The 26,076-nt window shown below is 41.5% G+C and overlaps 1 protein-coding gene across 1 annotated transcript; it reads left to right on the top strand.

Moving 5' to 3' along the window:
- The first annotated feature begins 1,326 nt into the window (after positions 1-1,326).
- On the top strand, positions 1,327-25,843 carry hmgcr (3-hydroxy-3-methylglutaryl-CoA reductase). Its single transcript, XM_033018644.1, has 20 exons — positions 1,327-1,444; positions 6,674-6,860; positions 8,268-8,379; positions 8,529-8,616; positions 8,977-9,061; positions 9,541-9,646; positions 9,922-10,028; positions 10,760-10,879; positions 13,034-13,194; positions 14,480-14,715; positions 15,114-15,316; positions 16,209-16,403; positions 16,541-16,699; positions 17,059-17,216; positions 18,990-19,095; positions 20,776-20,946; positions 21,070-21,210; positions 22,239-22,397; positions 23,564-23,718; positions 24,933-25,843. The coding sequence occupies exons 2-20, from the start codon at positions 6,696-6,698 to the stop codon at positions 24,985-24,987; spliced, it is 2,682 nt and encodes an 893-aa protein (XP_032874535.1). The 5' UTR covers positions 1,327-1,444; positions 6,674-6,695; the 3' UTR covers positions 24,988-25,843.
- The last annotated feature ends 233 nt before the right edge of the window (positions 25,844-26,076 follow it).

Genomic DNA, 26,076 nt, shown 5'->3' with positions numbered 1-26,076 from the left:
CACAACAGAGCATGTACTTCCTGCGGCAGCTGAGGAAGCACAATCTACCACAGGCAATGATGGTCTAATTCTATACCTCCATCGTAGAGTCTGTCCTCACCCTCTCCATCATGGTCAGGTTTGGCTCAGCCACCAAGCACGACTCCCGGAGGCTGCAGCGAATCGTCCGACAGGCTGAGAAGGTTATTGGCTGCAACGTTCCCTCCATTGACGAACGGTATCTGCAAAAGCCAGGAAGCGAGCGGGTAAGATCATCTCTGACCCCTCTCTCCCTGGCCACAAACTCTTTGAATCACTTCCCTCTGGAAGGCGACTCTGGAACGTCAAAGCTGCCACCACCAGACATAAAAACAGCTTTTTTTCCATGAGTAGTAGCTCTACTCAATAACCAAAAATCTGTAGCCTCCTTTTGCTCTGGTATTTCATTTAATTCACATGTTTAATCAATAATGTTTTATTATTAATGTTTTATGTATCATTCTTAACTCACTGTATGTCATGTTGCCAATTGTGGGCGGAGCATCAAGGCAAATTCGTTGTATGTGAATATTTGGCCAATAAACCTATTCATTCAGTCATACATACATAATGTGTGACATTTCATCTTGCAAGAATGTGTGACATTTCATAGCCCATAAATATATATATATATATATGATTCAAATCTTGCAAGAATGTGTGACATTGCATAGCCTATAAATATACATATATATATATAATTCAAATCTTGCAAGAATGTGTGACATTTCATAGCCCATAAATATAATATACATATGATTCAAATCTTGCAAGAATGTGTGACATTTCATAGCCCATAAATATATATATATATATGATTCAAATCTTGCAAGAATGTGTGACATTGCATAGCCTATAAATATACATATATATAATTCAAATCTTGCAAGAATGTGTGACATTTCATAGCCCATAAATATATATATATATATATATGATTCAAATCTTGCAAGAATGTGTGACATTGCATAGCCTATAAATATACATATATATAATTCAAATCTTGCAAGAATGTGTGACATTTCATAGCCTATAAATATACCTATATATATAATTCAAATATTGCAAGAATGTGTGCCATAATTGCATGGCCCATCAGTGCTAACATATTGACAGAGCTCGCCAGTTCCCCGTGCGTTGTCCTGTTTGGGGCCAACCGGGACGCAGGGCGCCGCAACCCCGGGCAGCGCATTGGTCTCTCCGCCTCGCCAGTTCCCCACCGTGAGACGGGCCCTCCAATCAGGGCAGGCGTGACATCGGCGGTCGGGTGGCCCGGCCAATGGGAGCGGGGGTAGGATGGGGCGATGGGGCGCTCGCCATCTTAGGCGGCCAGTGTCGGCGAGTCCGTGTTGGAGGAGGGAGCAGAGGTAGAGATAGACCCGGGGGAAGGAGTCGTGATCAGTCGGCACCTTCGCTTCAAGTCGGGGTGAGTAAAAACGAGCGGGTTTAAAAAATAGTAATAATAATAATGTGCAGGAAGGAGCTGCAGATGGTGGTTTAAACGGAAGATAGACCACACACACACACACACAATGCTGCAGTAACTCGGGCGGCATCTCATTCTGTGGAGAGAAGGGACGGACGACCTTTCGGGTCGACACGATCGGGGGCGACTCTCAGTGTGATGAAGGGTCTCGGCCGGAAAGGCGGGACCCACCCCTCCTCCTCCTCCAGAAGATGCTGCCCGTCCCGCAGACACGCTCCAGCCTTTTTGTGTCAGTCTTCGGCCTTGTTTAAAAAATGTGCGGTTTGCAGAGCGGTTGTTGTCGGTTGTGAAGGGAGTCGGGTGTTGTCTGCGGGATCCTCTGCCACAGAAGGTAGTTGACGCCACAGTTCATTGGCTAAATCTAAGAGGGATTTAGATGTGGCCCTTGTGGCTAAAGGGATCGGGGGGTATGGAGAGAAGGCAGGTACAGGATACTGAGTTGGATGATCAGCCATGATCATATTGAATGGCGGGGCAGGCTCGAAGGGCCTACTCCTGCTCCTATTTTCTATGTTTCTAAGGGGCCGAGGCGGCGGCGGGAGCAGCAGCAACAGCAGCAACGACAACTAGGCCCGGTGTGGCCCGGCCCAGCCCAGCCCCGGCCTGGGTCCTGCTGGAAGCCGGCGTCTGTGATGTAACTGCCCCCCCCCCCCCCCTGGGCCGCTGCTCGCCCCCGCAATGTTCACCCAACCCCCACCCACCTCCTAACCAACGCAAACCATGTGTACCTCACCCCCTGCCCGGGCCAGGAGGATCTGCGGCATTGCCTTGTCCAGAATGAAAACCCCCCCATTCTCGTTGACGAGAATCATGTAACGTGTATGTCATCGCTGCGTTTAATTTTCAATAAGCTCGCTTCACCCCTCTCGTGTTTACTTCCTGACAAATATTAAGAGTGTTCTGAAACCTTCCACTGTGCATCTTCATCGCGGCAAGTATGGTGACTGCGCCTTTATACGGCTGCAGGTTTCACTTTTAATTCTTTAGTATTTAGTTGGTGTATTTAAACAAGTCACCACGAACCTAAATAGTATAACAGTTATGCAGGTGGCTGTTTTAAAAAAATTTTTTTTAATGAGTTATTGTGAGTAATGCTAAATGACTTTAAAAATCTGAATAATTCAGGATATTGAGGATGTTATGGTATCATAACATTATAAAATCCCTTTACAATGAATATTATTTTGACACAGCTTTTGCTTGAAATTGGTTATGGGTGTAGGTGTGTAATGTATTTTAATAAATTCACTCATTCCAACCAAGAAAAAGGCTAGACATTTACATCTAGTTGTGTTTCTTTTGCACGACTATGGTGAGGTGCAGGAAGTGAGAGAGTCTAGGACTAGAGGCCTCAGAATTAAAGGATGCTCCTTTAAGAAGTTGAGGAGGAATTTCTTTAGTCCGAGGTTGGTGAATTTGTGGAGTTCTTTGCCACGAAGGTTGTGGAGGCCAAGTCAATGGATATTTTAAAGGCAGAGAGGCTCTCACTTAACTTTTTTTCCCTATTGCCAGCCGGGCAACCTCTGCAGCTTTTTAGGTTGCCAAATGATAGTTTTGGTGGTCATTTAAGACTGCTTGCATGACGCGTGCGATAATGTGCTCGGACGAAGTGCGTAGTTACTTGACAGAATTATGGTCCGAATCCGACCTTTCTGTCATGGGCCGCCTCAGAGTGAGGCCCACTGCAAATTGGAGAAACAGCACCTCATGTTTCGCTTGGGTAGTTTTCACCCCAGCGGTATGAACATTGGCTTCTCCAATTTCAGGTAGTCCTTGCTTTCTCCCTCCTTCCCCTCCCATTCCCAGCTCTCCCACAGCCTACTGTCTCCGCCTCTTCCTTTTTCGCCCCCCCCCCCCCTCTGACATCAGTCTGAAGAAGGGTCTCGACCCGAAACTTTGCCTATTTCCTTCGCTCCATAGATGCTGCCTCACCAGCTGAGATTCTCCAGCATTTTTGTCTACCCATTCACACAAGTTCTGTTATCCCACTTTCCTCATTCACACCCTACACATTAGGGGCAATTTTACAGACAAGTTAACATACAAAGCCAATGGGATATGGGAGGAAACCCACATGCTTGCAGGGAGAATGTGCAAATTCAACACAGACAGTGCCCGCGGACAGATCGAACACAGATCCCTGGCGTGTGAGGCGGCAAGTCCACCAGCTGTGCCACTATTTTATTTTCCAACACACAAATAATCATACGTTGATAACTTTGGTTGCTAAAAAACAGGAAACTATCCATTTTCAGTCAAATCTCTAAGTGACGCTATGTCCCCCTTTACAGCTACTGTATATTTTTATTCAGTTCAAGACTATGGGGGGCAGTACATTGGCCATAAAATTGCTGCCTAAAATTGCCAGAGACCCGGAATTGATCCTGAATATGGGTGCTGTCTGTATGGAGTTTGCTCCTTTTCCCTTTGATCGCATGGGTTTTCTTTGGGTGCTCTTGTTTCCTTCCAGATTCCAAAGGTGTGCAGGAACTTTTTTCAGACCCAAGGTGTGTCCTTGGGCAAGACACTTCACCCACCTTTGCCTGTGTGTGTGGATGTAATTATGTGAAGCACTTTGGGGTCAATGCAAGTTGACTAAAAATGTGCTATAATAATAAAGAAAGAAGAAAGAACCCAAAAACGTAATATTTTCCTTTTGGCCATAGATTCTGTCTGACCTGTTGAGTTTCTCCAGCTTTTTGTGTCTATCTTCAGTTCATCTGCAGTTCCTTCCTACACACACGATACGATACGATAGAACTTTATTAATCCCAGGAGGTAAATTATATATATGGTTGGTGGGCCGAAGGGCCTGTTTCCACACTATCTTTAAATTAAAGTAAAAACACTATAAACCAGAGGTAATGTAAAGAAGGGTCTCTACCCGAAACGTCACCCAATTTCTTCTATCCAGAGATGCTGGCTGCTCCATGGAGTTCCCCCGCACAATTAAAGCTTCACCCTACCATTGTTACCCAACCGGACGCAACTAAATTTTTAAGGTAGCTCCTTTTTACCCAAGAACCCTTTTTTGCTTAAGTCCAAGTCAAGTGAGTTTTATTGTCATGTGTCCCAGATAGGACAATGAAATTCTTGCTTGCTGCAGCACAACAGAATATGTAAACATAATACAGAACAGGAGATAAAAGTTCAGTGTGTCTATATACCATTTATTGGTATATAGACACACAATAAATAAACAGATAAAGTGCAATAGGCTGTTATTTTTCAGAGTTTGGTGGTGGTGGGTCCACTCCTGTGTAAATTCCATTTGGAATATTTTTGGTGGACCAGGAAACCAAGAAGCAAGAGTTCTCCAGCTCCAGGGAGTGATTCTGCGTTAGTTTCCAGCGGTTGCAGCGAGGCGGCGACCAAACGGCAATGGCGGCCAGATCTCCCACAATGCAAATAGAGGGAGAAAAAGTGCCTGACGCCGACCAGTTGCCGTGGCAATGCGCATGTGCAGGGGTAGGATATGCAGGCTGTGGCAGTGCGCATGTGTAAGGATGGCGGCTGTACTGGCGGATGAGGAGTGGGCGGAGAGCGGAGACCCGAGAGTCTCGGGCAGAGACCCGGATACGGATGGTGGGCGGAGACTGAGAGTGATGGAGAGAGAGACAGAGAGGGGGGCCCCCGCTCAAAGTTGCTTGCCAAGCAAAATGGGACGGCTGTTAGGTTGCCCGACGGCACTTTAGGTCGCCATTGGCAACCGGGCAACTGCTAATTTCGAGCCCCGAGTACAGGTGTCAGAGGTTATGGGGAGAAGGCAGGAGAATAGGGTTAGGAGGGAGAGATAGATCATCCATGATTGAATGGCGGAGTAGACTTGATGGCCGAATGGCCTAATTCTGCTCCTGTCACTTATGGCGTATGACAATACAAATCTTGTTTACAGCTGCATCTCAGATAAACATATTACACAAAATTCTGCAAGACTTTCTGAAGTGCAAAAGGCGACCATTAGTGCAAAATATCCTCGTGTGCCAGAGGTGGTCTGTAGTGTTCCGTTGTTGAGGTAGGATTAGGGTTGTGCTGATTGGTTCAAGATCCTGACAGTGGTAGGAAATGGCTTTTCCTGAACCCTGTTGCTGTGTGACTTAAACCGTCATTATTTCCTGCTCAATGGTAGCAACAGGATCTCCATGATCCCTTTGCACAACACCTGGGAACTTGCTGTGATCTTCATGAGCTTTATTGATCGTAAGGAAATCAGACTCCATTCGTAATTGGAATTAACAATGTGAGGTTATTAATTTCTTGTGTTTTGCGTCAAACCTGGTGGGTGTTTTCCTTCAATACAGTTTTCCTCTTCTAATTTTTCTTTATCTATTTCAATGTGATATTGCAACAGATGGGTAGTTGTCATTGACAATTTGGTAGAATACAACATATTAAGTAAAAAAGTTTTTTCTATTTCCTGAACATCACACAGATAGATAAAGATGCCTTGTCAAGATTTCATATTGTATAGTTTGATTTTTGTTGTGAAGAGAGAATTTGCATTATTTTTCTTTGCATTGTTTCCTCAAAGTTTTAAGTGGCTGTCAAATATGTCCCTTGGGGGTGGGGGGGGGGGAGAGAAAGAGAGAGAGGGGAAATAAACAATTGACATAATTTACAGGGATCCCATGGAGCCTCTTTCCTCGACCCGAAACATCACCTGTTCTTTCTCTCCAGAGATGCTGCCTGTCCCACTAAGGTTGCCTCTAATGTCCCTCTTAAATATCTCCCCTCTCACCTTAAGCTTATGACTTCTAGTATTGGAACCCTCTCCCCTGGGAAGAAGACTGAACATTCACTTTGTCAAGTTAAATGGTCTTTAATATGTTGAAAATTGCCAATGTGCGGGTGAGGGTTTTTTTTTTTTTTTTGCCTCGTTTGTATGAACTTGAATCAAAACGAATAAGATTTTTTCAGTTGGGCGACTAGTCGGTTGGATACTTTCTTGTTCCTGCTGACTAATTCAGATGTAAAATTGGGAAAATGTGAGCTGACTATCTTTTTGAGCTGTGGAAAGATGACATTTCATTAGGCTTAAAAGAGTATTATATGTTGGCATTGTGCCCTATTCCCTTCTGAAGGTAATTGCTGTTGATTATTGAAATTGCGATTGAGTTTCACCTTGTTATTACAATGACTAATTACGCTTTCTTCCACTCTATTAAACAGGTTAAAATAACAAAAAAGAAAAATGTTGTCCAGGTTGTTTCGTATGCATGGACTTTTTGTTGCCTCCCATCCTTGGGAGGTGATAGTAGGAACAGTTACAATCACCATCTGCATGATGTCGATGAATATGTTTACTGGTAATAATCAGATTTGTGGGTGGAATTTTGAATGTCCAAAGATCGAGGAGGTACGTCAGCTATGATAAGTACTAAAAAATCCCCTTCCTGTGACAAATTAATTAATTATCCAGATATATCTTGTAACAACCTTTCTACTTTTGCCAAGAGTGCTTCCTCTGTGTAGTTAAGACAGATTGTAAGTCTCAAAGATCATTCCGGCAAAGGATTAATTTGAAGATTGGTATTGACATTGGTTTTTAATTTAAACATGTTTTCCCGAAAAGCTGCATTTGACAATCTTAAAGCAGAATTAATTTTAAGTTCCTCCTGTTTGTTGTTGAAGAATTTTATGAGGAAAGGAAAATTACTTTTTATCTAACCTTTTTGTTTTAATGTAGTTTTAATTCTGTTTCATTTAGATGCTCTATCTGAACTAAAAACAGAATGCTGGAAATATTCAATGTTGTGCAGCATTTTTAGAAAGAAACAAAAATCAATGAATATTCTTCCAACATTTTATCTGTTGTGCTGGTGGTGTTGTTCGCACCAGTGCTTCCAATATGTTTCATTTCTCTTCAATGATGGTTACCTCTCCACCATAGTTGACAGAATTATATATTGTTTTTATTTCCTGTGTTATTTGCAGCCTTTTCTCCCACCCAGAACAAGGACAGGTTTCCTTCTCTGATTCTCCACCTCTATTTTGCATCAAGTTGATTTTTGTTGCCTTCAATGTTATGCCAGAACCAGGCATCCCCTTCTCTTCCAGTATTCTCTGAACCCCACCCTTTTCACGGCACCTTCCCATGCAAGATCTGTCCTTTTATCTTTTCCCTTTCACTATCAAGGGACTCATAAACTTTCCAGATAAAGTAGTAATTTACTTTGTTCTGATAATTTTCTGTACTCCAAAGTGTACTCTCCACATTAGAGAAACCAAAGGCAGCTTGGTGTTCCAGTTTCTTTTAGCAGTCAGTCAGTCTTCAATACTATGGCAAAGTCATGTAGACTTTCCTGAAAGCCATTGCTTGATAATACAAATGACAGAGGCTGACTTCTGTTATGGGGTTCACATCAAGACGTAGAAATGACTCATTCACGGAGTACTAACTGAACATGGTTGCAAAAGCTTCACTCAAAGAATATTGTTGGGCCCTTCCATTTTGATAATGGCGATGTGTTCAAGATGCCTCCTCCCATTAGCTGTTTAAATTATCACGTCCACTTGGAACGGATAAGATGGGCATAGAGAAACTGAGATTGGGATGGAGGTTTTCAACAATTTCAGATAACTGGCATTTCCAGTTTCTATTTGAAGTTGCCATTTCTGAGGAAGAGTCACCAAGTGAAATCTGTTTTCTCTCTACAAATGCTGCTTAACCCACTGTTTGCACCTTTTTCTGTTTTAATTACAACTTATTTAAATGTTTGGGATCCAAATAATCACTCTATTAATGTTGTTGTTGTTTTCTCAGGAGATATTAAGCAGTGATGTCATAATCCTGACTATCACTCGCTGCTTTGCAATCTTGTATATATACTTCCAGTTCCAGAATCTACGGCAGCTTGGTTCTAAGTATATGCTAGGTAAGGTCCAAGCACATTTTTGAGTCGATGGTCAACAACTCCATCGAATCTAAACTAACACTTAAACTTGTCTGTTGCATATTATTAATTACGTTTACCTATTTTCTCACATTTCTTGCCACTGCATTTACAAGTTGATCTTTCTTTAGGTATTGCTGGTCTTTTCACCATCTTCTCCAGCTTTGTATTTAGCACTGTTGTAATTCACTTTTTGGATAAAGAACTTACTGGTCTCAAGTGAGTACAATTATCTTTAAAATCTATTTTACTTTCCATGAATGTTTTGTATGTATGATTGGTTCCTTCATAACATACTTTTGGGCCAAAAGATAGACACATAATCTAATATTCATATGCCAGTACAAGCTGGATAGAAATATAGCTTGGTTAATCTTAAAATTTGTATTGTGGATTACTTCAAATTAAGCCTGTGTAACGTACATTTTTGGTTCATTGAGTAATGAGAATAGTAGATATCCTACAATTAGTGCTTCAGATTCAAAGTCATGAGTTCAAAATATCTGTAGATCTGAGATTTCTTTGGGGTTCACACGAGCATTTCCACCAAAACTAACTCCCAGATTCCTTTATTTTCAGTGAAGCTTTGCCTTTCTTCTTGCTATTGATTGATCTGTCAAAAGCCAGTGCTTTGGCCAAATTTGCACTGAGCTCCAACTGCCAGGTAATGTGCTAATTTCACATATACTCTTTACAAATAATGTTGCACAAAAAAAATTCAAATAATTTGGTAAATCCAATCTGAGCGGTAGATAAAGATAAACGCAATTACTTTTAATTCTGATCAAAGTTTTATCCTTCACTTGATATTTAATTAGTCATATGTTTGGGATGAAGTCAAGAATGCAATTTATTTGAAGTACTCATTCCATATGTAAACACATAAGAATGAATAATTTTCCTTCCAAGTAATTCTCATCACAAAACCACTTGTGTTAACGATTCCCTTTATGTAATTTGGTTTACAATTGGGAGTGTTTTCCCAATGGGTGAAATAACAGTAGTTTTTCCCCCTAAATTTTTGTTTTCCTGCAAGAATATTTTTTAATATCCTATTCTACAAAATGCAAAGGTGACATTTTGGAGAGTTTGAGAATCTGGGGATTTGCCAAGTAAACTTTCATAAATGTATTTTCAATACAGGATGAAGTAAGGGAAAACATTGCACGTGGAATGGCTATTCTTGGTCCTACCTTCACTCTCGATGCTCTTGTGGAATGTCTTGTGATAGGTGTTGGTACTATGTCTGGTAAGTCTCACAAATTCCATTTCCTTGCACCTTTGTTCCTCTTCATTGTAGGCGTTCAACTGCAGCTTTGTTATGAGGGAGTACTCAAACTTGACATGATCCCAGAAAATTTACCAAGGGGAAGTTGAGATGGAAGGGTTATATAATTTAGCAGTAATTTTAAAGTTATGGCAGGTAAACACGCGCACTAACACTCCAATAGTAAATGTGTGGAAGGGGGGAATATTAACATAAGTTATCAGCATTAATAAAAGTCCTTTAATCTCTTCATTTAGGTGTACGTCAGCTGGAAATCATGTGCTGCTTTGGCTGCATGTCAGTATTGGCAAACTACTTCGTCTTCATGACATTCTTCCCAGCTTGTGTCTCCCTGGTATTGGAGGTAAGAGTGGCAGAAGGATTTTCAAAATGTGTTAGTATGATTTTAATGGTTGTTAAAATTAGCTTCTTTGGAGTTGCATAATTGATATCTAAACAAAGATGGAAACCTTTTAGCAGCTTGTTCAAGAAATATAAAGCTGTACCATCCTGATAAATCATAATTCTTCCATCAAAGTGTAAGAATCAAAGGTCTTTTATTGCCACGTGTACCAATTAAGGTACAGTGATATTTGTATTACCATACAGCCATGCAAAAAAATTAAGCAACATGAGACACAGCTACATAAAAGTTAACATAAACATCCACCACAACGAATTCCACATTCCTCACTGTGATGGAAGGCAATAAAGTTGAATCTTCTTCCCTCATTTTTCTCCCGCAATCGAAGCTCCCGCGTCAGGGCATTCAAAGCTCCTGCGGCTTGAATGAGGTCCTGAAGTCGGTCTCTAAACAGGGACCATGAGCTTCATGATGTTGGGCCGCAGTGCGGACGGAGATACGATGCGGAAACAAATTGCATCTCTGTCGACGTAAGAGATTTTAAAAAGTTTCCCCGCCCTCCCCCCCACCACATAAAACAAGCTAAAGAACACTAAAAACATACATTTAACATGTACTAAAGAAACAACAGAGAAGGAAGGAACAGACAGACTGTTGGCGAGGCAGCCGTTGCGGGCGCGACCCGATGGATTACCCGGTCACGATAATTAAAAGTGACATTTCTCCAATAGCTTTCCCGAGAAAGTCGAGAGGGCCGTCCAATATGGCAGCTTGGGCATTTTGCTCGAGTTTTGGAGGAAGAGGAAGATAACAAACCAAATCCCGTAACGCAGAGGGTGAAAGTCATCATGGTCAGTATTGAAAGCCATCTTTGGTAAAGTGTGAACATTTGTGTGAACAGTTTCTGATTTCTCAGAATATTATTACGCAATGATTTCTTCCGAAATGGTTGAATCATTCAATTAGTGAGAATATTTTCAAGTGTTCTGCCAGCAGATTGTTGTTGACTTGCGTCACTTTTTTATTTTACTTGTTGTTCAGGGTGTGACCCACTTGTTGCCAAACCCTAAACGTTCTTGCTACTGCCTTAACATGCTTCTGGTGAAAGTACGTCGAGCGCAGCTGGGCAGGGACTTATTTGGATTTTGTCAGTGACAACAAAGGCATTGTATTTCCATTGACGTAGTCTATGCGGATACAGAATTGTGAGGGTGACATTGCTGCTGATGCTCCACCTGACCTTCAGGGATCCTTGTTTTAAACTATCAAATTTGCTCCCTCGGCGATTGTAGTACCCCACAATTATACAGAGGGTGCTTTCTGTGTGAAGAAAGGTTCTTGATTCTATGTGCTGGTCACCTCCACCAATGTTGTTATGGTCAGAGGTATCTGCTGCAGGAGGACTAGTGAGTAAAAGGACATGTAGATATATCCTTTGCTATTGTGCAGGTGGCACGGTGGCGTAGTGGTAGAGCTACTGCCTTACCGTGCCAGACCCCTGGGTTCAATCCTGACTACAGGTCTGTACAGAGTTTACGTTCTCTCAATGACCTGTGGGGGTTTCCTCCCACACTCCAAAGACATACAGGTTTGTAGGTTAATTGGCTTGGTATCAATGTAAAATTGTCCGTAGTGTGTGTAGGATAATGTTAATGTGCGGGGATCGCAGGTTGATGCTGACTCAGTGGGCTGAAGGGTCTGTTTCCGCACTGTATCACTAAACTAATTCAGTCACAGACCCAGTCTGGCAGTTGTATTCGGTTTTTGGCCATCTTGATCAGCGTTGATGCTATTAAGCCGCTCTTGTGATGAATATTGTAGTTCCCCACTGAAGGTAGTGCTCCTTTTTGCCTGTGTGTAGAACTATGTCTGAAGAAGGGTCCCATCCTTGTTCTCTAGAGATGCTACCTGGCCCGCTGAGTTACTCCAGCCCTTTCTGTCTTTCCTCCTTGATGCTTTTTAATCTGTGTTGTGATTCTAAGTATGGTGCAGCAGAGTGCAAACCAGAACATCAAAAGTCAGAACTCTTTGAAATTTATGAAAACTAACACACAACTCAACTAAATAGTTGTAATATTTTACATTTGTATAATAAGCAAAACTACAAAATGTAAAGTATAATGAGCAAGATAAAGTGCTGGAGGAACTGGGCAGGTCATGCAGCATCTGGGGGAGGGAATGGACAGATCATGGGTTGGGACCCTTCTTCAGTGGGAGCTCTTCTATTCAACCAGTATAAAAAGGAGAGGAGATACGGCCAGACAGGCTAGTAGGTGATTGGTAGACCAGAGAGTGGCGATGGATGACTGGTAGATGGAGCCGGATAAGGAAAGAGGAGGGGTTGAGTTGAAACTTACGGATGGACGATAGTTGGAGGCAGACCACAAAGGCAGGTCAAGACTGGTAAAGGGAGGGTGAAGGTGGAGATACCTAAGAGGATTATAAGCAGAAACACATAGACTACCAGGTTTGGCATGCAGAAAGTAAGGAAGGTGATAATGAGGACCATTGGAAAAGAGGTGAAGGGCTGATAGAACCAGAACCAAATTGAGGAGGAAGAAGCTGGTGTGTAAAATGTGAGGGCAGTAGATGGATAGAACCAGGAGGAAGAGGAAAATGGGTGATTGTTGATGGGGAGGGGGGGGGGGGGGGGGTTGCAGAGGAAAGGGGACAACATTATGAAGACTAAAGGTGTATCGAAGGAGAGGGCAAACACATACTCAGGAGGTGAGGGTTACCTGAAATTGTACAACCGATTTCCTTCCTTGGAGGACATTGGTGAGCCAGCTAGTTTTGAGGTCACCATTACTAGGTTTTCCTTTAAAGTTTATTTCTTTGAAAAATTGTTTCCACTTTTGAAACAACGTGGTGGTTTTCTTTTTAAATTGATTTTTAATTGAACTTAAATTTCCCAGCCTCCATGGTAACATTTTGGTGATCAATATGTCTATTGAACAGTGATAATTGTGGAAGAATGAATTGTTTTTATTTTGTGTGTGGTGCAGTCTCTAGGATTAGTTCTGGTTCACGCTCATAGTCGCTGGATAGCGGAGCCAACATCCGAGGGCAGCACCTTAGAAATACCCAAGTCAGCATCAGGGCTGGATGAAAGTATGCCGAGACGAATCGATCCAGAAGTACCACTGTGGCAGTTTTACCTTTCCAGGTAACCGAACAAATAACCGTTTAAAGTAGTTGCCATCTTGTAGATTGGACAATGACATGAAAATAGATTTGATAAGCATGCTAATTTTAGATAAAAAATGAAGTTGGTTTAACCCATTTTCAAACCTTTAAAAAAAGCAATCTATTTATTGTAAAAACACCAATAGGCGATAGCTATTACTCAGTATTATACATTTTAGTTTGAGATACAGCACGGAAACAGGCCTTTCAGCCCACCAAGTCTGCACCGACCAACGATCCCTGCACACTTACACTATCCTACACTGGGGACAATTTATCATTTAATCGTAGCCAATTGGCCTACAAACCTGTACGTCTTTGGAGTGTGGGAGATCCCGGAGAAAACCCACGCAGGTCACTAGGAGAACATGCAAACTTCGTACAGACAGACGCCCGTAGTCAGGATCGACACCGGTAGCTGTGCTGCCCGAGTGAGCTCAGAACTTGAAGTTGCAGTAGAGCATGGAAATGTCACTTGCTGAGCCAGATCCAAAACCGCACTTGGATGATGGGTTATCTAAATTTTACCATAATATTCTTCAAAGCATGGAGAGGCAATAGATTATTAAGTGCTTTTGTATTTTCAGATTGGTTTTGAATATTACATTTCTGCACAGTTTCACTACGGTACAATTATATAACACCTTGTTTTCTTACATTTTACTGCATTACAGAACCGTACTGGTAATGGTTCCTATTATGAAGTTAGAAATATTACATTTGTAAGCATTGATAAACAGTAAGTAGGAGGAAAAGACTAATCAGGCTAGATCTATGCCACATGTGGCATTGAGCTTCATGACTTAGGCACACAAGCCCCTCAGTCACGTAATCCCTGAGAGGTAACCTGGGAGGCCAACAGATATTGCAAATGACACGTGCACAAAGCTAATCTTTTGCCTTCTATCCATACAAAGTAATCTTGACAAACAACATAATTTGTGCCAAACGCTTTCCCCACCATGCTGTCTACCTATGATGACACATTCTTGGAGATATATACCTGCACATTTGCATGCCCCCCCCTTCCCAGACTCCATTCTACAACAGTCTCCAAGGCCCTTCCATTTACTGTGCAAGTCTTGCCCTGATTTGTCTTGCCAAAATGCAAACTATTGTATTCATCTGAATTAAGCACTGTTGCTGCCCATAGGACTAGTTGTTCAAGATCCTGCTGTAACAGTAGATAACCTTCTTTATTCTCTACTATTTCTGTGTAATAAAGATTCTATGCTGATTATGATTTTCTGTCTTTCAAATGGCAGGATGGTCAGTATGGATATTGAACAAGTAATCACCCTTGGCCTGGCGCTCTTCCTCGCCATCAAATACATCTTCTTTGAACAGACTGAGACGGAATCGACTCTCTCGCTGAAGAATCCTATGTCGTCATCTTTGGTGCACACAAAGAATGCTGATTGTTGCAGGAATAATATTGGAACTGCCAGATTACAATCAAATGGTCCAGTTGGTGATGAATTCACCAGTAAAGAAAATACAGGTAAAAAGTTATAGACATGTACTTTAATAGAATTTCAACTATATCTTGAGTTTTACAGCTTTGTAATATTGAATTTGAAGCATGAAATCGTTATTGTGAAATTTAAGATCTTGTCCGCTGGATTATTAATCTACTTGTATTTCAGATATGTTATTTTGATTATCTTTCAATAATTTGGGGAAATCAGCTACTTGGAATGTTTACCACCTGCATTATCTAAAGTGTGATCCTAACTTAAATGCTGAGAAGTTTTCTAAATTACACTTATGTTTTTGGTTATGAAGTATTACAAATATTGTTCTTGTAGATGCATTTCTGCTAATGCCTTTTGAATGCCTGACATTGTCTTATTGTAATCTTGCTAGTACTTAAAATTAATTAGACTGTTTTTCATGCAGATGAAGTCATTAAGCCGATTGTACACAAGATTGAGTCTTCCTTCCCTCATTCAATCAATCGTACATCAAAACCAAATTTTATGTTGGGAGACTTCACTCCTCCTAGCTCTTCATCTTCGGGAACACCAGAAGAGCTAGATACTGAACTTTTATTAGACCCAAGACCAATTGAAGAATGTTTGTCCATACTTAAATGTACTGAGGTAAGAGTTTTAGACTTTGGTTTCTACTGGTTTTCCTATAATGGGAAGTGGAATGGAAGAAAAATGGGATTGTGAACTTGAACCTGAGTTTCAATGTGTGTTTACTTAGTTGTGACTTTTGTTGCCCATTGGACAAATTGACTATAATCTGGTAGTTCCAATATTATTCTTGAACACCTGGGCTGCCGGAATGGCTACTGGAATTTATGACTATTAAAGCAGTTGGCTCAGTGGTGCAGCGGTAGAGTTGCTGCCTCGCAGCACCAGAGACTCGGATTCGATCCTGACAACTGGTGCTGTCTGTAGGAAGTTTGTACATTCTCCCTGTACCCGTGCAGGTGATCCCACATCCTAAAGAAGTGTAGGTTGATTGACATCTGTAAATTGTCCTAGTGTACAGGGTAGAACTAGTGTAAGGCTGATCGATGGTTGGCGTGGACTCATTGTGCCACATCTCCAAACCAAACTAAAGATAAGGATGCTATTGGAATTGACCCATTGAAATAACCTTTAGTGAGAATTATAAAATGACTCTAGAGCAGTGGTTCCCAACATATTTTAGCTCATGGCCTCCTTGGGCTCTTTAATTTTTCTGTGCCCCCCCCCCCCCCCCCGACATTATTAGCGGGAAAAAGTGGCCCCCTTCTTTGAACCTGTGGCCCCCTAAACCCCCAAATTTTTCTGTGCCCCCCCCCCCCCCTGAAATTTGCCATGGCCCCAGGTTGGGAATCACTGCTCTAGAGTATATTCTGGAGTTAACATCAAGTTGTTAATGTTAGTCTTTGTCTTTTTCTCCATCTGTGGGATGATTTGTTGTAATTGGAGCAGTGCTTAAAATTGAACAATGTAGGATCTTGTGAAATGGGATTTGATGTTTTGTGATTTATAACAGAAAGGACCAAAATCCCTAACTGATGCTGAGATAATTCTCCTGGTGAATGCCAAATATATTCCAGCATATAAACTGGAGAACATGATGGAAACTCTAGAGCGAGCTGTATTCATCCGTCGCCAACTGCTTGTTCCAAAGCTCCCGGAGCCCACTGCACTGCACCTCCTTCCCTTCAGGGGCTATGATTACTCGTTGGTAAGTCAGGCCTGTCAGCGTTAACGGTTTGTAATCAGAATGAATGAAACTAGTTCAATGGGGTGGAATCGATGACAATAGTTGATGTTTGGAGTCTTAATTCTATTTTTCATGTGTGTGAATCTTTGAACTTTCAGGTCATAGGGAGTTGCTGTGAGAATGTCATAGGCTATGTGCCTGTTCCTGTTGGAGTGGCAGGACCACTTTGTTTGAATGGGAAAGAATTCCAAGTGCCCATGGCAACCACTGAAGGCTGTCTGGTGGCAAGCACTAACCGAGGTTGCAGAGCAATTAGTGTAAGTATGAACTGTAAATTGCCAGCTTTATTGCACAAGTGATGGGTGGTTGAGTGCTTCCATGCATCAATATACCTCGCGACGTTTGAAGTGTGTCAGGAAAGGAGTTGAATGTTAGAAGTGATAGGAGCAGAATTAGGCCATTCTGCCCATCAACTCTACTCCGCTTATTCAATCATGGTTGGCCTATTTTTCCCTCTTGACCCCATTCTCCTGCCTTCTCCCCGTAACCCCTGACGCCCTTACTAATCAAGAATCTCAATCACCGCCTTAAAATATCCGTTGACTTGGCCTCCACAGCTGTCGGTGGCAAAGAATTCCACCGATTTCCATTTTAAAAGAATCCCTTTCAATTTTAGCTTGGCGGTGGAGCACGGAGTTGTGTGCTGGCAGATGGAATGACAAGAGGACCAGTTGTGAGACTTCCAACTGCCTGCGATGCTGCGGAGGTGAAAGCGTGGTTGGAGAGCTCTGATGGCTTCCAAATTATGAAGGAGATGTTTGATAGTACGAGCAGGTAAAATGTTGTATATCAAAGTTTGAATTTGTATCTTTAAAAAACGACTAGCTTTGCTGATGCTCTTTGGTCCCCATGAAATAATAACGAGTTGCTGTACTCGTCCCACAGAATACACTTGATGGATAGCACCCGCTCCTCTGAGTCAAGTTCTCCTGCAGGTTCCGCTCCAGTAATTAAGTGGTGGTGAAATGTTGGTGTGTTTTTGGATAACACCTTTAAACTGAGACCCCTTTCAAAACATAAGATCATAACAGCTGGAAACGAGCCTTTGGCCCACCTTGTCCCTACCAACTAAGTGGGTATACTGGGCTGATCCCATTTGCCTATACTTGGCCCATATCCCTCCAAACCTTCCTATCCATGTATCTGTCCTGTAAAAGTCATAATTGTTACTGCTATAGCTTACTCTGGCAGCTCCTTCCAGACACTGACTGATCCCCTGAGTAGAAAATATTTACCTGAGGTCCCTATTAAATCCCTCCCCTCAAACCTTGACCTTCTACTCTCTAGGTGTACAATTCTCTACACTGAGGAAAGGACTGTGAAAACAAACTTTATCATGCTGTAACTTTATCCATTCCATTTGGTATTTCATTCTGGCATCTCATTCCATCATTTCAATTGTGAAAAAGTGTTGTTTTTGTTATCTTGTCTGGTGTGTACACTTTAAATAATATCACTTAAGCCTAATACTCGTTGGTATGATATTGCTGTTTCCAAGGATCTGTTGTAGACAAATGTGCTGCTGCATTTTAACATGATTGTAATTGAGAAGTAAGTCGGGGACATCCTGGGTCAGAAAGTCTGAAGGAGGGTCTCAACCTGAAATGCCACCCATTCATTCTCACCAGCGATGCTGCCTGTCCTGCTGAGTTACTTCAGCATTTTGTGTCTATTTTTGGTTTAAACCAGCATCTGCAGTTCCTTCCTTCACGCTGGGTCAGACAATGCACTATACTAATACAAGAATGTTTTACCTTCCAAATATCTCCATCCAGCTGAGTGGTCTCTGATTTTTAGCAGAAATCTACTTGTGTAATGATTGGAGAAATATTAAAGTTAACAATATAAATAAGATGAAGGTGCAAGAAACTGCAGATGCTGGAATTTTCTGAGCAAAACAAACTGCTAGAGATCAGGCACGGTGGGTGGCAGGATGGTGCAGCGGTAGAGCTAATGCCTTACAGCACCAGAGACCCGGGTTCAATCCTGACTATGGGTGCTTGTTTGCTGAGATCTTTGGTTTCCTCCCACACTCCAAAGACGTAGGGGTTTGTAGGTTAATTGGCTTGGAATTAATGTAAAATTGTCCCTAATGCATGTAGGATAGTGTTAATGTGCGGAGATCGCTGGTGGGTGCGGACTCAGTGGGCCAAAGGGCCTGTTTCCATGCTTTATCCAAACTAAATCTGTGGAGGAAATGGATAGTTGATGTTTTGGGGTGAGATCCATTTTTACACTGGCTGTTGTGGGGTGGGGGTGTGGGGAGCGGGAGGAGAGAAGGAAGATGGCTGGAAAAGAGGTGGGGGCAGGAAATTGTCTGGCATGTCATGGGAGGAAACGGGTGAAGGTTGATCGACAGATGGGTGGAGTGAGTGACAAAGGCTGGTGTTCAAAAGGATGTCAGATAAGATGTTAATAAGATCTGTAGCTGAAGCGGCTATTGCAATTTATAATTTCCTGTACATCTACGTGTTCTGTATTTTAAAATTGCTATTTTGTTATTGCGTACTCTTTTATTTACCTGCTCACTGTTATTGTGTTATACAGGTTTGCCAGGCTTCAGAAGTTGCAGATTGCTCTCGCTGGTCGTAACCTCTATATCCGCTTTCAATCTAAAACTGGAGATGCCATGGGCATGAACATGCTCTCAAAGGTGGGTTCATGTTTCCAATCAGTATAGACCAGTTGGGGGGAAAAGTGAAGTGAGAATTCAGGATGGAAAATTTAACAGATTGAACCAGTTCTAATCTCTGACAGTGACTTGTAAGAGTGGAGGGTAGGAGAGGAAACAAGAATCTCTGTCTGAAAGATTCCGACCCAAAACACCGCCTATCCATGTTCTCGAGAGATGCTGCCAAACACACACTCCAACACTTTGTCTTTTGTAAACCAGTATTTGTAGTTTCTTGATGTAGGAAAGAAAACAAGGAGGGTTTTGATGGGATAAAATGACAAATATTGTGCACCTGATATCGACCCTGGGGGTCTGGTTTTCTTCCATATCCCAAAGTTGTGCCGGTTGATTTACTGTAAATTACCCCAAGTGTAGATAGGTGGCAGGAGTATCGGAGTTAATGGACACACAAGAGAGAATGGTAGGGAGCATATGACTAGTGCAAAGATGTAACTTAAGGTTATGTGATAGGAGCAGATTTCAGCCATTCAGCCCATCAAGTCTACTCCACCATTCAATCGTGGCTGATCTACCTCCTAACCTCATTCTCCTGCCTTCTCCCCGTAACCCCATACTAATCAAGAATCTGTCAATCTTAGCCTTAAAATATCTGTTGACTTAGCTTCCACAGCCTTCTGTGGCAAAGAATTCCACAGATTCAACACCCTCTGACGAAAGAAATACCCCCTCATCTCCTTCTTGAAGGAACATCCTTTAATTCTGAGGTTATGGCCTCTAGTCCTAGACTCTCACGCTAGAAACATAGAAAATAGGTGCAGGAGTCGGCCATTCGGCCCATGATTCAATATGATCATGGCTGATCATCCAAAATCAGTACATCGTTCCGACATTCTCCCCACATCCCTTGATTTCCTTAGCCCCAAGAACTAAATAACTTTAAAAATATCCAGCAATGAGACTCGGGGTGTAACACCATCCACACCCATCAAACTTGCCCCTGAACCCCTTTACCATATGCCAGAGAGACCATGGGATCCAGGCAGGCCAGAGGGAAATAACATGAAGCACATTGTTTACAGAGGACAGCTGTTTGAAAGAGAAAAACTCAACAGTCAGGATAAGCTCCAGAAAGATTCCCCTCTGAGGAAACACATGGGACATGGTGTGGAGAAATTAAGGTTTGGGTAGAGAGCGACAGAAAGATCATAGAAGGGAAGTGTTGCAGCCCAGAAATGTACCGTCATTCTTTCGGGAGGACAATGGGGAGTGGGGAAGGGAACGTTCCAAACACACAGCTACAACTGTGGTAACAGGCTATAACCAGAAGACAAACTGGTTTTATAATAAACTAGTGGAAACATCCTCTCCATATCCACTCTATCAAAGCCTTTCACTATTCAATAAGCTTCAATGGGGTTCTTTCTTCCCACCCCATCATCCTTCTAAACTCCAGCGAGTACAGGCCCAGTGCCGTCAAATGCTCATCATATGTTAACCCACTCATTCCGGGATCATTTTTGTAAACCTCCTCTGGGCCCTCTCCAGAGCCAGCACATCCTTCCTCAGATATGGTGCTCAAAATTGCTCACAATATTCCAAATGCAGCCTGACCAGCGCCTTGGCTCTGTAGCAATTTATTGTTGCCTTCACCATTAATGGGACATCTTGTCTGTCTTTCTTCCCCCACTGAACATTTAGGGCACAGAGAAGGCTCTTTCCCGGTTGCATGAGGAGTTTCCAGCTATGCAGATACTTGCAGTTAGTGGTAACTACTGCACTGATAAGAAATCTGCTGCCATCAACTGGATTGAAGGAAGGGGGAAGTCTGTAGTCTGTGAAGCGATCATTCCGGCTAAAGTTGTACGAGAGGTACATAAATGTGTACATCGTTCAGTTAAAGAATTTTGCATCAATTTCACTAATTGTGCACTAATTCCATGTTTCCAATGTGAAATCTTCAAAACAACCTGGTCTATGTTTTATTTTCTTCAGACACTAAAGACCTCCACATACTCTCTTATTGAAGTGAATATCAACAAAAACCTAGTGGGCTCAGCAATGGCTGGTTGTCTTGGAGGTTACAATGCACATGCTGCAAACATTGTCACTGCTATTTATATTGCATGTGGCCAGGTGGGTACAGTGATCCTTGATTTTTTTTTTTTTTTTTTCCATTTTTTTTTTCTAATCATTGGATGCATCTGTTTTTTGTTTCAAACTTGTAAAAACTGGCTGACCATTTATGGGGTCAGTGTTCAAATGTGTTTGTTTTTAGAAATAGTTAATGAGCGGTTTTCTGTAGTTGAGGGTCTTGTCCCAAACAAGTTAAGGCAGCAGTGATCTGTATCATCACATGGTTTTGTATCAAAAATCTCCTAACAGCACATTTATTGAATTCGAGCAAAAACAAAGAGCTGGAGGAACTCTGCTGGTCAGGCAGCAATTGAACAGTCATATTTAGAGGAGTACCAGGACTAGCAGAGATGGGCAGTATGGACAAGTTGGGCCAAAGGGCCTGTGCGTGATATGTGACTATGACGCTGGTCTAAGAATGGCTGTACAGATGACAAGATTAAATAGCCCACATGTGTTTCCACGCCACCGTGCCCTGCACTTCCATGTGCTTTTACCATCAATGATCTCATTTACCAAGTGGTTTGCCTTTTAACTGGTGCTTTTGAACAGTTGCAGCTAAAAGCCTCCACCTTTCTGGATAATATGCTAATAAACACTGCCAAATTCTCTTACTGACTTGGACCATTGGAGAAACTTTGAAGGCTTGAAATAAACTAATTTTGGAATGGCCGATTCATAATTATGCACTGATTTCGCTGTGCGGGCCACATAATTTTTAGGAATATAAACCAGGCCCTTATTGTGTCTCAGTCTCAGTCACTGGAATGATTCTTCAAAGTTTTATCAACTGACCATTTAATTAGTTAAACACTCTGATGTTTCCATTCCCCTGATAGTTTAGTTTTTTTGGTCTTTCATTTTGCTATCTTTAAGGAGTTGATGGGGGGTGAGGGATGGGAAATTGAAGATTAATTTAGAAAATTCATCTAATCCATAATCCTAGATTCGGTCTGTTCAATTGGGAGTTTGCAAATACTAGCATTTTCTGTAATTCTCAGTCGGCATTCCTCTTTCGAATGTTTCAGGATCCAGCCCAAAATGTTGGAAGTTCAAATTGTATTACATTAATGGAATCGGCTGGCAGTTGTAACGATGATTTGTACGTCAGTTGCACCATGCCATCCATAGAAGTTGGCACTGTTGGTGGAGGGACCAACTTGCGGCCGCAACAATCCTGTCTACAGGTGAGCATCTGTACTCCGTTGTACTTTTTTTTACTTAAATGTAGTATCGCCATTGAGCTATTATACACTTCTTGTACATCAGAAAAATAAAGTGGACATAGGGGGTGAATATTTCCAAAACATTTAATTATTCCAATGAAGTAAATGGAGATAGTAGCATTCTCACGGAGAAAAGTACTATTAATAGTATTTCACTTGGATATTCCAAAATAGCGTCTTGACAATGGTTCATTGGCAAGTGATATTCACAGCCAGACATCTCGGAGGTTATTAATTTCATAGCGTACATTGCAATAATGCATGAACATGGATAAGAGGTTTAGAAGGATATATTGACTAAATATGAGCAAATTGGACCAGCTCAAGTAGACTGCTAGATTGGCATTGACGAAGGAGCTGTTTCCGTGCTGTATGACTATATTGATGATGGTATGAGGTAGCTGTTAATTGAGACTAGGAAAATGTTTCCAACTATTTAAGTAGTGATAGGGGAACTTGTATGTACACCGTAAGGCTGTGAGGTCATGACTTTGAGGCTTTGAGGCCTTGGCTTACCATTGAATCAAAAGAATACTGTCCTTCATTACATGGACACATCATGGAGTGAGGCACAAACCATTTGTTTCATTGCATCAATAAACCACTCTAACACCATGCCACAAGACCTACAACCTCATTCTTTTTTGCTTTAAAGACCTGATGATTGACCATAGTTGGGAAATATGTGCTTACAACGTTTCCCTGAAAGCATGCCACTAGTTGCAAATTGTTGCGTTTAGAAATGAGTGTTTCACAGTATTACCCAGTGGGCTGTGCAGAGTTGCTTTCTCATTGAGCCACCCATCTTGTCATTGGCATTCCACCTCTTCTGTGATTGTACATTCCTATTTTTCCTGTAAATTCTACAGGATTTAAGATTTTTTTTAATTGCATTGTTTTGGAGAGAGAATACTCCTCAACTGCTGCATGGTGAACTCCAAGAATGATTAGTGCAACTCCTGCAGCAGGTGAAGAGGGTCAGGAACGTGCTAGTCTAAAGACTGATTCAAATTATGGAAATGTCTTCCATTACTGATGCTGTTATAGTCCTGCTTAGTTGTGATAGACTATTGGAAATAGTTTGAAAGATGCATTAAGGCTTTATAAATTCCCTCTTTTTCTTATAGATGCTTGGAGTTCAGGGTGCAAGTAAGGAGAAACCTGGTGAAAATGCATGTCTACTGGCAGAGATTATTTGTGGAACAGTAATGGCGGGTGAGCTCTCCCTCATGGCAGCTTTGGCAGCGGGACACCTGGTGAAGAGCCACATGACCCACAACAGGCAAGTTGACTTGTGTAGGAAGGAACTGCAAGTGCTGGTTTAAACCAAAAACTGGCACAAAAAGCTGGACTAACTCAGTGGGTCAGACAACTTCTCTGGAGGAAAGGGATAGATGACGTCTGAAGAAGGGTCTTGACCCGAAACGTCAACTATTCCTATTTCTCCAGAGAAGCTGACTGACCCCCTGAGTTACTCCAGCTTTATGTGTCTGTCTTGGGTAAGTTGCCATTCCTTGCGCTTCACCATAAAGTTTTGGCATGGAAGAACGAATATTCAATCCATTTGTGTTATTCTCATGTTCCCACTGTGCTGAAACTTATACCGAGGGTATTTTGCGATTGTGCATTTATTCAAGTAATTTGTATACGTTTGTGAAAAGTTGAGGCCCAGCATTGGTCCCTGTGGAATTCCACTAGCTTCATGTCATAAAGACCATTTTTCTTCGTTTGCCAGCCTAATTTCTATCCATTCCAATATTGCTTCCAACACCCTTGTTCTTTTATTTCCTTTTATGTTTTTAATGCATCAACTTATCAAATGCCTTTATCCATGACACTTGTAATCTCTGGGGGGGGGGGGGGAAAGCATTTTAAAAAACACATGGTCAAATCTTGCTTCCCTTTCGCACCATGATAGCTTTGCATGTTTACCTTACCTGTTTATTGAATTGCATTTGCTGTTTTCCCAAACTGATAGGGTTTTTTTCTAAGCCCTGAGGAATATAGAATAATTAAAATCAGCATATCAGCTATCTTGCAATCCTTTTAAGATTCTGGGTTGAAGTCCATCAAGGACCAGAGACAGATATCAGTTCCAACAAATGGCTTGGTATCACTGCTCTGATCATTGTAATTTATTTGTTAAAAGCTTACCAAGTCATCTATTTTGAAAGTTTTGTTGATATGATGGAGAGTAATTTAAAGGTACTTAAAATTTAGATAAATTAGGCTGGAATGAATATCATTTAGAAGTAAGGAAATAAAGATCAAGGGTTTCGACCCGAAATGTTGCCTATTTCCTTCGCTCCATAGATGCTGCCTCACCCGCTGAGTTTCTCCAGCATTTTGGTCTACCTTCAAGTAAATATAAGCTACACTGCCTCCTAGGTCTGCTAGTTGAGATGTTGGTGTACAAATATCAGTTGTCAATTTTAACAGTGATACAGCCATATAAGGTGTTACTCGCTTAACTATCCATTAATCTGGTTTCTGCAGGTCAAAACTAAATCTTCAGGATCTCCCTGGCAGCTGTACAAAGAAAGCAGCCTGATCATTACAAGATGTTGCAACTTAAAAGTTAACTGTAAAGACTAACACTTGGACATTAGAAAGATGTTTTGGATTTTACCTGTATCAATTTGAGGGACGGTTCAATTTTAGGATTGCTGCTATGTTGTCATATCAGCTTAAGTAAAGATGGCATTAATTGGACAAGAGTTGTACTCGAAGCTCAAAGGTGGCATAACCTGGATCATTCAGCGGTGCGTAGGACTGAGTGTCCCGTGGAATGTACAGTGGTGAAGAAGCTGCAAAATAGTGGACCTTGTGAATGTTTATCCCTGTATATTTGTACTGTCTTAAGAGGGCTTCTTGTGTCTCTGCATAGTTTTGTCAGAAACTTAAGTTATTTGTGTTTTTTACGTTGTTTCCATTTCCAAGCTTGAATTAACTTGTGGCTTAGGGGAAAGAATTGCTGGAAAGAACATGGCAACGACACTTGATTAAATGCAATTCGTGGCTACAGACACCCATGTGTTTTCTTTTCAGTTTTGGAAAAGGGTTAATTGTCATAAAATATTAGTTTGTTTATTTATCAAAATCAAAAAATTGAACATTTCACAATGGGTGTCAATAGTCTTAAAATAAATTCAGGAAAGAGAATATTGTAATGATATACAAAAAAAATAAAATGACTGGTGAATTGCTGGATGCTTAATTTAAAATCCAGGTTTTTTTAGTTTTTTTTTAGCTTAATCCATTTTCTAATTATGTTTAATCCCAAATGTATTCAGTAGTTACTGGTTTCAGGTGTAATCAGTTGAGTATGTCAAAAACAAAGGAACTGCTTCCTGTGCAATTAATGCAAGGTAAAAATACTTTTTGACTAAGGGTGAAAAACTAACCTTTTTTTAAAGTGTTAGGATTTCAGAAATAATGTACATTACCATCGCATTTTACTTGCTATCCATCAGGAATGTCCATCAGTTACTCGAATTAATAAACTGGTCATGACTGCTAAATGTTAGTAATCAGTTTGAATACAAAAATGATGTTCTAGGAACTCCTACTGCAGAATTACCCGAACAGAGGACATGCAAGCAATTAAATTGAAACCTTTCTTGCAGCATTACCATGCTCT

Source organism: Amblyraja radiata, chromosome 3 (genome assembly GCF_010909765.2).
Source record: "Amblyraja radiata isolate CabotCenter1 chromosome 3, sAmbRad1.1.pri, whole genome shotgun sequence".
Lineage (NCBI taxonomy): Eukaryota > Metazoa > Chordata > Chondrichthyes > Rajiformes > Rajidae > Amblyraja > Amblyraja radiata.
This window is presented reverse-complemented; position numbering and strand designations above follow the sequence as displayed.